Genomic DNA, 12,321 nt, shown 5'->3' with positions numbered 1-12,321 from the left:
ATGGCAAGCAGGAACCACCCCTGTAAGCTGCAGGGCACAGAGAAAGGGGAGGGATGCTCGGGTGGATGAACACTAGAAAGGTATCCTCCCAGCTATACTACTTTCCTATAAGATGTTCAAGCATCTATTCATTTCAGAAATTTCAAATTTAACATGACCTGTATTAACATAAGCTTTAATTGAGGAATGTGTAGTAAAGATGTTAGGTGCCCAAAAACAATTGCTTTAGGCAAAGAACATAGTAAACCTAGAATGTGGGGTAGCCAATTAAAGTGCACCAGGCCAGTTGCCTGATTTAAATATTTTTTTTTTTAGTTTCTATGGCAGTGTTGTCTGATGGGGGGGGGGGGGGGGAAGCGATTCACATACATCATTTTAAACATTTTAGTAGCCACTTTTTTTAAGTGAAAGGAAAGAGGTAAATTCATGTTAATAGTATCTTTTATTTAACTCAGTATCCAAAATATTATTTCAGCATGTAATCAACATTAAATAGTATTGATGAGCTATTTTACATTTTTGTACTACGTCTTCAAAAATCTGATAGGTATTTTACATTTACAGCACATCTCACTTTGGATACAATAGTTTCATTGAAAATACCTGATTTGTATCAGACTTCCTAAAATATATAATTCAATAAATAGAGTTGTAGTCACATGTTCCCGTGTTTTATACTCTCTCTCATTGATTCCATAGAGTTTCCAGTGAGGTCCCATTGAGCTGGTCTCTTGCCCGGACTGCTCCTCCTGGGTAGAAGTGATCATGAGTAACATGGCCATGCTGAGGTGGTGGCTCCCTACCCCACAACAGCAACAAAAATGGCTGGAAACTGAGACATACATTTGTTTATCTCTTTGCTTAGCCTTTGTGACAACAAATAATTTTTTCATAGATTGGCTAAACAGTATTTTGGTGATTCTTTAATTTTTTTTTTTTTTGCATTTAAACAATCTAGTTTCCCTTAGGAGACACTCTTTTGAATTCTGTAATTGCATGTGGAGGTCAGGAGAAGCTGACGAGTCCAAATCACTGGTAATGCAAGCAGTTGACACTTGTCTCCCGCTGGTAATTTTGTGGACAGCAGGTATTAGTGAGGAGACAATAGCGAGGACAGCCTTAGGGCAAGACTTCCGGTTGAATGACAGGTCTTGAGCTACCAATAGAAGCCATCTGGATAATGGCCTATGAGTAAAATCAGGTAAAGACAACACACGCCTGACAAGCTCTACTCTGGTACTAGGGAAAGTCTCCCACCAGAAAACATAGATTCCAGCCTCTGTGGCCCAGCCTTCTCACACTTTCCTCTCCTTGGTATTACTGAGCTTGGTGGGGCCTCGACTTTTCTTATGCTTTTTCTTATTAGTGTTTTGATTCGAGGAAGGAAGAGACAGCTCCATCTCCCTTTTCTTGGCATCCCAGTCCGGGTCCCGCTGATCCAACGGCAGCCCCTTCTGGCTGGCGGTGAGGCGGTGGTCCCGGCACTCGGGCTCGGCCCTAGAAGATGGGCAGACAGTGGCTCTCAGAGAGCGCAGGCAAGCCTGGCCCAGCTTTGAAAGGGGCGTCTCTTTCAGGCCTCTGCACACACCCTGGGCACCTCAGGGGTCCATCCCAAAGGAAAGAGGCCACGTTCAAGCATTTCCAAGTATACACTTAGGGAGAACTCAGACACTAAAGAAACCACTTGGAGGTGGAGAAAACCAGTGCGTGAGGAGTAAGGTGTTGACAGAATCAGTTAGCACTTAGCTTGAAGAAGGCCCTGCTAATTCTTAAAGTACTCACTGTTTACACAGGTACAGCATCTTATTACGAGGCATTTTTTCCTTAACTTACTTGTAATTTTATTTTTTTCCTAATTATGAAAGCCGTGTCTATTCACTGTAAAAAGTTTAGAAGTACAAAAGCATATAAGGAAGAAAATAAAAATTATTCATAATTGCATATGTACTGTATGTGTAGATGGATGCACATGAAGAACTAGTTACAGATGATAGATAGGAAGGTAAATAGAAAAGTAGATAGATGAATTGACTGCCACACACACAAAGAAAATGGAAAGTGTACATATTATGTACCATCCTATATAATAAAGATGTAATATGCAAATGGTTGTTGCATAATGACCAACTGCGTAACGACTGGATCACAGATCAGCGGGAGGGTGGGGCAGCAAGCTACAAGCAGGTGGCGGAGAGCTACAGGAGGGGGTAGGGCAGCAAGTTATGAGAGAGGGTCGGGGTTCAGGGGTGGGGGCAGCTACAGGAGGGTGGCAGTGAGCTACTGGCTACAAGTGGGCAGTGGAGAGCTACAGGAGGGGGCAGGGCAGCAAGCTATGAGGAGGGGGTGGGGGGAGCTACAGGAGGGCAGCAGCGAGCTACTGGCACACGGATTCGTGTGCAGGGCTACTAGTTTTGTATATGAGGCCAAAGGTGAGTATGTAACGTGCTTAAAGAAATGGGTAAAAACCACTTCATAGAGATAAAACTTGAGCCAATATGAAGATCAATAGAATTTGAGAGGAAAGATGATGATACAGGCAGGGCAAACAGTATTTTAAGTGCAAAACATTATACAAAGCACAGCTCATTCAGAGGATAGCAAGTCTGCTTGCCCCTCAGCCCCCATTCTCCCAACAAGCTGGGAGTGATCTCCCAATAATCAGGCCACATCTATTGTGCCCCTCTCAACATTCACTGAACGTCCTCTGCCCTGCTCTTAGGATACTAGTCTTGCTATTTATGCAAACAAGTTATCTCCTCTCCTAGACAGGGAAATTCTTGATGTCCCAGTATTGTATCTGATTTATCTTTCTATCCTTTTTAATATTTAGTTCAATGCCATGCACATAGTAGGTCTCCAAAGTATTTGTTGAATGAGAGATGTACTTAGCGAGGCTGGATCAAAAAGTTGAATTGTTCTCCTGGGGTCCCGAGAATGTTCAGAAAATGGTCAAATACTATCTAGGCTTCTTTAAAAACTCTCTCATACATCCTTTCTCTTCATTATCCTCACCCAGGAACTCACCTACTTACAACATGAATTTTTAAAAATATATTTTTATTGATTTCAGAGAGGAAGGGAGAGGGAGAGAGAGATAGAAACATCAATGATGAGAGAGAATCATTGATTGGCTGCCTCTTGCACGCCCCCTACTGGGGATTGAGCCCTCAACCTGGACATGTGCCCTAGACTAGAATCAAACCCTGGGCCCTTCAGTCCGCAGGCCGACCTTCTATCCACTGAGCCAAACCATCTAGGGCAGTGGTTCTCAACCTTCCTAATGCTGAGACCCTTTAATATAGTTCCTCATGTTGTGGTGACCCCCCATTTCATTGTTACAAATGGAACATAATTAAAGCATAGTTATTAATCACAAAAACAATATGTAATTATGTATGTGTTTTCCGATGGTCTTAGGTGGCCCCTGTGAAAGGGTCATTCGACCCCCAAAGGGGTCGCGACCCACAGGTTGAGAACCGCTGATCTAGGGCCTTACAACATGATTTTTTTAAAAAAATATATTTTGTTGATTTTTTACAGAGAAGAAGGGAGAAGGATAGAAAGTCAGAAACATCGATGAGAGAGAAACATCGATCAGCTGCCCCCCACACATCTCCCACTGGGGATGTGCCCGCAACCAAGGTACATGCCCTCGACCGGAATCGAACCCAGGACCCTTCAGTCGGTAGACCAATGCTCCATCCACTGAGCCAAACCGGCCAGGGCTACAACATGAATTTTTAAGAAATTCCTTAAGTAATCTCCTTGCCTGGAATCTAAGTGCCTCCAATCCTATCTGCACAACATCACTGCCTCTTCCACTACAGGAGTGGCTCTGCTGATCAGCCCCTAATGAGCTCACACTCATATGCTTGCCCATCTCACTAAGGTCACCCACACGTCCACCCAACCGTGTTCTACACTTCTCTCTGGAGGTGTGATGCTCTACTTAGCCAGGCCCCTCATTTCTCCACTCTGCCACTACCTTCTCACATGGACACACAATCTATAAACACTTCCAACTTGGTGTCCTTCCTCTCAATCAAAAATCTTTCTCCCTCCTTCGTTAGCCAGCTCTTAGGCATCTTTTAAGGTCCAGATTAATTGCCTCTTAACCAGGATTCCTTCTCTCAAAACCCCATGACTGTCAGAAGGAAGTTCCCTGTGGGAGATGATGATAAGCAGAGATGACTTACACATGATGCATTTTTCTGTCTGCTCAGCACTGTTTGCCCAGCTTTCCTGGTAATGGCACTGCTGACTATTTGGAGGAACCACTCCTCCCCCACTCAGTTATTCTGGGGTGGCTTTCATGCCCAGCCATCCACTGGTCACTGGGCAGGGGCTGAGATTACTCAGAGAAAGTCAGTGAGGAGAGTCAAGAACAGGACCCTGAGGAATTTCTGCATCTAAAAAGCATGCAAAAGTAAGAGCTTAGACAAAATTATGAGAAGAAATAGTCAGAGAGGTAGAAGGAGAATTAGAAGAGAGTAGCATCAGGTAAAACAAGAGAGAAGAGTTTGAAAAATATCAGATATCAAATTAAGTGGAGGTAAGATGTGACTTGAGAAGAGGCCATTGATAGAGCAACAAGACTCCCTGGTAACTTGGATGAGAGCTGATTCAGCACAATGATAAATATTACACATGACCCATTTTCAAACCTGGTGTCCCACCTCTCTTATCTGAGATCATCTTTTCATAATCTACAACAATAATTACAATAATTATATATTATGATATTAAAATTATAATCTACACTAATAAAAGAGAAAAATGGTAATTGGCGTACGGCGATACCTTTTTCATTGGCTAATCAGGGCTATATGCAAATTAACTGCCAACTAAGATTGGCAGTTAACTGCCAACAAGATGGCGGCTAATTTGCATATGTAGGCACAATGCAGGGAGGCGAAAGGGAAAGCAGGAAGAAGCCCCCTGCCACTGACAGTGATCTGAAACCCAGGGGGGAGCTAAGAGCTGGGGGGCAGGTCAAAGGCGGCCCTGGGGCCGCCTTTGCCCTGCCCCCCAGCCATGATCGGAGAATCAGGCGCCTTTGCTGCCCTGGCCAGTGATAGCAGGAAGTAGGGGTGGAGCCAGCGATGGGAGCTGGGCACGGTCGAAGCTGGCAGTCCCAGGAGCTAGGGGTCCCTTGCCTGGGCCTAAAGCGAAGCCCACAATCACGGCGCCCCCCGCTGCCACTGCAGGTCCCCGCTGCCTGGGCCGGACGCCTAAGCCAGAGGCGTTAGGCCTGGGCAGGGGCGGAGCCTGCAACCGCGGGGAGGTGGGGGTCCCCTGCCCAGGCCTGATACCTCTGCCAGAGGCCTCAGGCCTGGTCAAGGGGCCGATCCGGTGATTGGTGACCGGAGGGTGATGAGGGTCAACTCCTCTGGCTGAGGCATCAGGTCTGGGTGGGGGGCGGAGCCGGGGATTGGGGGGATATGATGGTCCCCTTGCCCAGGCCTGAAGCCTGGGTCAGAGGCGTCAGGCTTGGGCGGGGGGTGGAGCAAGCGATCAGAGGGAGATGGGAGTCCCCTGCCCAGGCATGATTCCTGGGCCAGAGGCCTCAGGCCTGGGCGGGGGCCAGAGCCAGTGATTGGGGGGAGATGGGGGTCCCCTGTCCAAGCCTGACACCTCTGGCGGAGGCGTCAGGCCTGGGCAAGGGGCCGATCAGGCGATCGGAGGGTGATGGGGGTCAACGCCTGAGGGCTCCCAGTATGTGAGAGGGGGCAGGCTGGGCTGAGGGACACTCTCCCCGCCACACACACCCAGTGCACGAATTTCGTGCACCGGGCCCCTAGTAATGTATAATTATAAAAATTATAATTTTGTATAATTTAAAAATAATCAATTTTACATAATGTAACACATTGCAGTTTCCACACCAAATTAGTCACTTCAGTGAAAAATTAATAAAAAATAACTCAAACATGCCCTGGCCAGTTTGGCTCAGTGGATAGAGCATCAGCCTGCGGACTGAAGGGTCCCAGGTTCGATTCCGGCCAAGGGCACATGCCCGGGTTGCGGGCTCGATCCCCAGTGTGGGGCGTGCAGGAGGCAGCTGATCAATGACTCTCTCTCATCATTGATGTTTCTATCTCTCCCTGAAATCAATAAAAATATATTTTGAAAAACCCTTCAAACAATAGTTGCCCGGATTTCTTCATTTTATTCTCATCGACCTGAGATCACTGAGTCAGCAAAGACTTGATCACAAGCTCCTCTTTCCCTGCCCTTCCTAGAGTTGGAAAGAAATGGAACTTACTTCTCCAGGAATGCGACACAGGCTTTCTGCCCATAGATCTGTGCGATCCTCTTCGGCGTGTCTCCAAAGAAGTCGGGGGCGTCGATGGCGGCGTGCAACGCATGGAGCATTTTGAGCACATGCAGATGGCCCGACTCAGCTGCAAAGTGAGCTGGGGTCCAGCCCACATCAGTTACCAGGCAGGGTCTGGCTCCGCACTGTATGAGGAGCTTCATCACCTCCATATGCCCTTAACATGCACCAAGAAGAAAGAGAAGGTTAAGATGAAAATGTCTCCGCTGGCCCAAGGCCACGGTTAGTCTAGATAGCACAAAAGAGGGAAGACATTGGCCTTTGAGGCCCCTCCAGCTGCTCAGCATCATTCCCTCCTCCCTTTTTCTCTCAGTACCCCACCCTTACCCCCAGGAACCAAGCTCTCACTCACCCAGAGGCTGAGGCCCTCTAAATATTCCCTCTACTCCCTCCCAGACACCCCCCTCCCAGCCCTGCCCAGAAATCTTGCTTTCCCTCCCAAGTCACTCTGCCCCTGCCTACGTTGGCACTGGCAAGCTCCCCGCTTTTGGCAGTCTCCAGGCTGATTTCAAAAACAAATATTTTGCTACAGCATGGATGGACCTTGAGGGCATTATGCTAAGCCAGATAGAGAAAGACATGTCAGACAGATACCGTATGATCTCACTTATATGTGGAATCTAAGTAACAAAAGCCAAGCTCATAGGTACAGAGAATAGATTATATTGGTGGGTTCCAGCTGTGGGAGATGTGTGAAATGGGTTAAGCAGTGGTCGGCAAACTGCGGCTCGCGAGCCACATGCGGCTCTTTGGCCCCTTGAGTGTGGCTCTTCCACAAAATACTGACTTCTGCGCATGGGCCAGGAAGTTTCAATCGCACTGTACATGCATGCCCGCACGTGGTATTTTGTGGAAGAGCCACACTCAAGGGGCCAAAGAGCCGCATGTGGCTCATGAGCCGCAGTTTGCCAACCACTGGGTTAAGGTAGTCAAAAAGTATAAACTTTCAGTTATAAAATACAAGGTCATGGGGATGTAATGTACAGCATGGTGACTGCAGTTAATAATTCTGTGCTGCCTCTTTGACAGTTGCTAAGATAGAGCTTCAAAGTTATGACAAGAAAAAAATTTACAATAAGGAGGTTATGGATGTTAATTTGACTTTTTGTGGTGATCATTTCACAATATATATAAAAATCAAATTATTATGTTGCACCCCTGAAACTGATATAATGTTATGTCAATTATACCTCCATTAAAAATATTTGAAGTTTCACTTACAATATAGCTAGCAAAGATTAATTGTACAGGCTTTCTAGCCAGATAGATGGGGGTTCATACCTGACGATAAACACCACTTAGTAACTATGGCACCCCAGATCAGCAACAGATGTCTAAGGCTCAGTTTTCTCATTTGAAAATAAAGGATATTACTACTTACCTCACAGTTCTAGTGAAGTACAAATGAAATCATTGATCTAAAGCATATAGCATAGTACTCAGCCTATGGCAAATGTTTGCTAAAAGGTGCCCTAGTATAGCTACCATGCCATTGTACTTAAATTTCTACAAAATCCTCCAACCTGATTTCTCTGCAGCCAGTCTTGCTTCCTGCCAATCCATTCTGCATACAGGAACAAAACATATTTTTAGAAAGCAAAGTAGACTATAATAATTTCTTACTTAACGCTTTTCAACGTTCAATGGTATTCTATTGCCAAAGGCCTTGACAAGGCCATTGTTGAATTTTTGCCATTTTCCTCCTCCAATTTTATAACTAAGCCATCGTTAGGCATGGGGGATACAGCAATGAACAGACAAAGTCCTTGTCATACTACAGGAATAATGCTCCCATCCTGCTAGCGGTCAAGAGGGCAGAGGATTAATATTAACTGAGAGTAGACTATGTGCTGGGCACTGTACACCCATTATCTCACTGAATCCTCACTACAAGACTCTAAGATAGCATTATTGTCCCCATTATGTAGATGAATAAACTAAGGCTTAGAGACATTAAATAACTTGTCAAGGTGCTACAACTAGTAAGTGGTTGGTTGAAATGTTCCATCGAGCATTGATGTCTCTCTCTCTCTCTTTCTCTCTTTCTGTCCCTTCCTCTCTCTCTAAAAATAAATCAATAAAACAAATAAAAATGATATCCTTGGTTGAGGATTAAAAAAAAAAGAGGAAATGTTCTTCCGGCTACCCCTCACAGATGCTGATTGGTACCTTCGTGAACAATAGACTGCAGGGGATGGACTCCGTTTGGCATTGCCCACTCACCTTTGATTGCAGCCCAGTGAAGTGGGGTTCGGTCATTCCAGTCCACGTCCTTGTAGTTTGGGTCACAGAGACCTTTCTTCAAAATCTTTCTCACTAGAGTATAGTCCCCTGCAGCCACAGCTTGATGGAGCTTTGTCATGTCTGACATTCTCGTCAATTCCATGACAAAAAACTGTGGGGAAACATGCCACTTAGGAAATTATCTACAACCCTTTACTCCTAGTGAGGATTCTTTACCCTAAATTTGCATCTAGGGTTGTTTCATGTGTGTGCTCTGCTGAGTGTACATTTAGATCGTAGCTACTGTGGTTGGTGCATGACAGTCACCTGCCCCAAACTATCAATGACTCTCCTCTGCCTACAGAACTCCAGGCTAAAGTCATGGGCTGGAATTTGTTCTTTGGTCTCAAACCACCTTCCAGGGCTAGTAGCGTGACACTGATCTGATTGTGTATTTCTGTGCCTTAAGCTCCTCATCTGTAGAATGGGTATAATTTGCCAGGGTTGCTGTGAGGATACAGTGACAATCCATGTGAAAAGTTTATTCTGGACACAGAACATATACTCTGTGGAAATTAAATATTATTACTCCATCAATTCAGGAGGTAGACAAAATATAAAATGGCTAAATTATTTACAGCATTAAGACATAAACCAACCATTCTCCAATTATAGTCTATAGATGCTTAGGAAGCCCTGAGAGTTTTTCAGGAAGTCCATAAGGTCAAAACTACTTTCATTATAATATTAAAATGTCATTGGCCTTGTACACTGTACTGAAAATTGCCCTGACGGTTCACAAACAAAGGTGTAGAAAACTGCAGGCGCCTTAGTATGAAGAGAGGCAGAAGTGGGCAGTGGCCCAGACTGGACTAGCAGTCATGGTATCCTTTACCACCACACACACGTATTTTAAAGAATGAAAAAGCTAGTTTCAGTAAAGAAACTAAAGCAGTAAGAATTATTCATTTTTATCAAATTTTTACTCTTGATTATGTGACTTAGTAAAAGGAATTAAAAAATAATGAAATATATCAACATTTGGAATGTCTGCAGAACTGTCAACCAGTATTTTCTGTAGGACAAGTGCATGATGTTAGCAAATGCATGGGTACAGGGAACCATTCCAAACAGGCCAATGGATTTCAGTGTAATGAATTTTAATTTAGAGTATGGAAAACACACAGACCATTTCAGATTCCACATAACATTTAAAGCACTTTCACTTGTCTAGTTTTGGTGTATATCAAAGAAAAATATTCACAATATTTGAAAAGGGTATAAAATGCTCTTCCCTTTTTCAACTTCATATACATGTGAAACCATATTTTCTTTACGTATTTCAACCAGAACAACAAACTGAATGCAGAAGTAGATGGAATACAGGTGTCTTCTATTAAACCAAATATTAAAGAGATTTGACCAAAGAAAGCAAAACAATGCCACTCTTCTCACACTGTTTGTTTTAGGAAAAGTTATTTTTCATAAAAATTACAGTATTTTATTATCTTGTAGGCTTATGAGTTTTGCAAATGAATTAATACACATTTTTTCAATGTTCTCAGTTTTAATTTCTAATATAGTAATTATTGATAGCTATAATCCACATTTTAAGAACCCCCATCTGGGCCTTGGCCAGGGTGGCTCAGTTGATCGTCATCCCATGCACTGAGAGATCACTGGTTCGATTCCTGGTCAGGGCACCTGCCCGGGTTTCGGGCTCAATTCCCAGTAGTTGGTGTGTAGAAGGCAGTCGATTGTTGTTTCTTTCTCTCTCTCCCTCTCCCTTCTCTCTTTCTGTCTAAAATCAATAAAAATATTTAAAAACCAAAAAATAAAACTTCCCTCCGGATTCTCAGTAATTTTTAAGAATGTAAAGTCCTGAGACAGAAAAGTATGAGAATTACCGATATAACAAAAAAAGGGCTGAGATATAGGAAAGAGGAATGAGAACAGAGCCCCTAGAGAAGGGGCTGTTAAAAATGTCTCTTCCATCTCAACACTGAAGTGACATCTCGAGAAGCAGCAGCACCCAGGGCCTTCTAGAAAGGCAAATGATTGGGCCCCAAATCAGACCTAGTGGGTCAGAAACTGGGGTGGGAGGAGCAGTCTGTGTCATAGTGGGTCCTCAGGTGAGTCCGATGTGCATGGACGTATGAGGGCCATTCCAGAGTGGGAGAGAAGAGAAGGAAGTACCGTAATCCACAAGCAAGCCCAAAGTGTTAGGATGGCGAGGACTTTCTGGGGACAGAGGAAAGGACCTCTCACCAACATTAGGAAGTAAAAGGCACTTCTCTCTGAAAACAGCCTAAGCCAGGTCCCTGAATGATGAATAAGAGTCATTTTGGGCACTGACAGTGGTGGAGGGTCCCAGCTCAGGCACATTCTGCAAAGTGCCAAGTAGCTCCACCTTTAATGTGTAGACCACAAACTTCTCTTGAAAAAGGTGAAATAGGACATTTTTTAGGCTCGGTAGACCACCATGCAAAATCAAGACGGTTCCTTAACAAGATAAACTCTTGCCCTGTTTATGGGGGAGGGGCCTTCCTGGGGGAGGAAGGGCTGGTGCTGGTGGGTGAGCATGCTTAGTGACTGCCAGCCCTCAGCTTGAGACATTCTCAGGGCCACCTGCCAGAATGGGAGGGGCCTGGCCTGTGGGAAGGTCACTCACTGTGCGTAGGTGACGCCCAGATGCCAGCATGCTCTCTCTCCTCTCCAGGAGCCTGACTGTCACAAGTTGGTAGCTGGCAGGAGGCAAGGCAACTTGACTGGATTATGATTCTACTCAGTGCCCTGCAGTTGCCAGTAGCAGAGTCCCCGAGGTGTAGGTGGTGACCAGCAGGACCCTGGGCAGCACAGCAGCGGGATCAGGAGGCATGTGCTGGGAGTTGAGGGAGTATGGAGGGCACAGAGAGTGACCTCAGCTGTCTCTCAGAGGCTCACAGTCCTTGCCCAGTGAGGCCCACCTCCACAGGTGGTGACCATGCACCTACAGAAACAGGGAGGGAGCCAGATTTGGCCTGTAGTTACCAACCTCTGGTGTATGTAAAGCATCTGGGATCTTGTTAAAATGCAGATCCTGACTCAGCTGGACTGGGATGGGCCTGTAACAAGTCCCCAGAGCATCTAGTAGTTCACAAACCACATTTGAGTGGCAATGTCTCTGCATCCACAAGGCGTAGGCAGTCTGGCTGGCTCACTAGTGGGTGTAAACAACAGATGCCTGGGCCTCAGCCCAAAGTGGTTCAGCATGTCTGAGTGCGCAGGACAAGGACGGGCCTTTGTGCATGAAGTGGGTGCTGAGTATGTACAGTAGGTAACAGAAGATGACACAGGATTTTATCTTCTTGGCTTGTTTGTCTTAGTAGAAAACCCTTATACTGGAGCATTCGATCAATGATAAGATAACATGGTGAACAGAGGTACTAGACAGCTTCTACCCTGCAGGTATCACAGGAAGCCAAACCATTTTTAGAATCAGTGCGTGGGAGCCTCTTTCTTTGCTTGCCATCCACACAAACCTGTAAGCAGGTTTACACTTAAATTAGTTCCATTTGTTCCACATTTGAGTTCACACCAAGGAAATTCCACAAATTCCCATGGATAACTTATAATGTAAGTAGACGTTCTCAATGAGTAGGTAGCTAAATTTATTTGCAGAGAAATTAACAAACTGATCCTAAAAGCTCAAATGCAAGGGACTCAGAATTGCCAAAGCAATCCTGAAAAAAAAAAAAAAAAAAAAAAGAACAAAGTAGGAT

The 12,321-nt window shown here is 44.9% G+C and overlaps 1 protein-coding gene across 1 annotated transcript; it reads right to left on the bottom strand.

The window, feature by feature from the left end:
- Nucleotides 1–425: 425 nt before the first annotated feature.
- On the bottom strand, nt 426–9,307 carry ANKRD66 (ankyrin repeat domain 66). Its single transcript, XM_081094130.1, has 3 exons — nt 8,561–9,307; nt 6,266–6,494; nt 426–1,497 (listed from the first exon to the last, which is right to left on the bottom strand). The coding sequence occupies exons 1-3, from the start codon at nt 8,721–8,723 to the stop codon at nt 1,296–1,298; spliced, it is 594 nt and encodes a 197-aa protein (XP_080950256.1). The 5' UTR covers nt 8,724–9,307; the 3' UTR covers nt 426–1,295.
- Nucleotides 9,308–12,321: the final 3,014 nt, after the last annotated feature.

This window comes from Myotis nattereri (genome assembly GCF_964212035.1).
Source record: "Myotis nattereri genome assembly, chromosome: 6".
In the NCBI taxonomy this organism is placed as follows: domain Eukaryota; kingdom Metazoa; phylum Chordata; class Mammalia; order Chiroptera; family Vespertilionidae; genus Myotis; species Myotis nattereri.
Note: the sequence above shows the minus strand (reverse complement) of the source record. Positions and strands in the feature narration are given on the sequence as shown.

Excerpts from the sequence above, each read along its gene's own strand:
- ANKRD66 (XM_081094130.1), bottom strand. The coding sequence starts at position 8,723 with ATGGAATTGACGAGAATGTCAGACATGACAAAGCTCCATCAAGCTGTG. Across the intron at positions 6,495-8,560 it reads TCACTGGGCTGCAATCAAAG|GGCATATGGAGGTGATGAAG; the intron begins GTGAGTGGGCAA and ends GTGCATGTTAAG. Across the intron at positions 1,498-6,265 it reads TGTGTCGCATTCCTGGAGAA|GGCCGAGCCCGAGTGCCGGG; the intron begins GTAAGTTCCATT and ends CCCATCTTCTAG.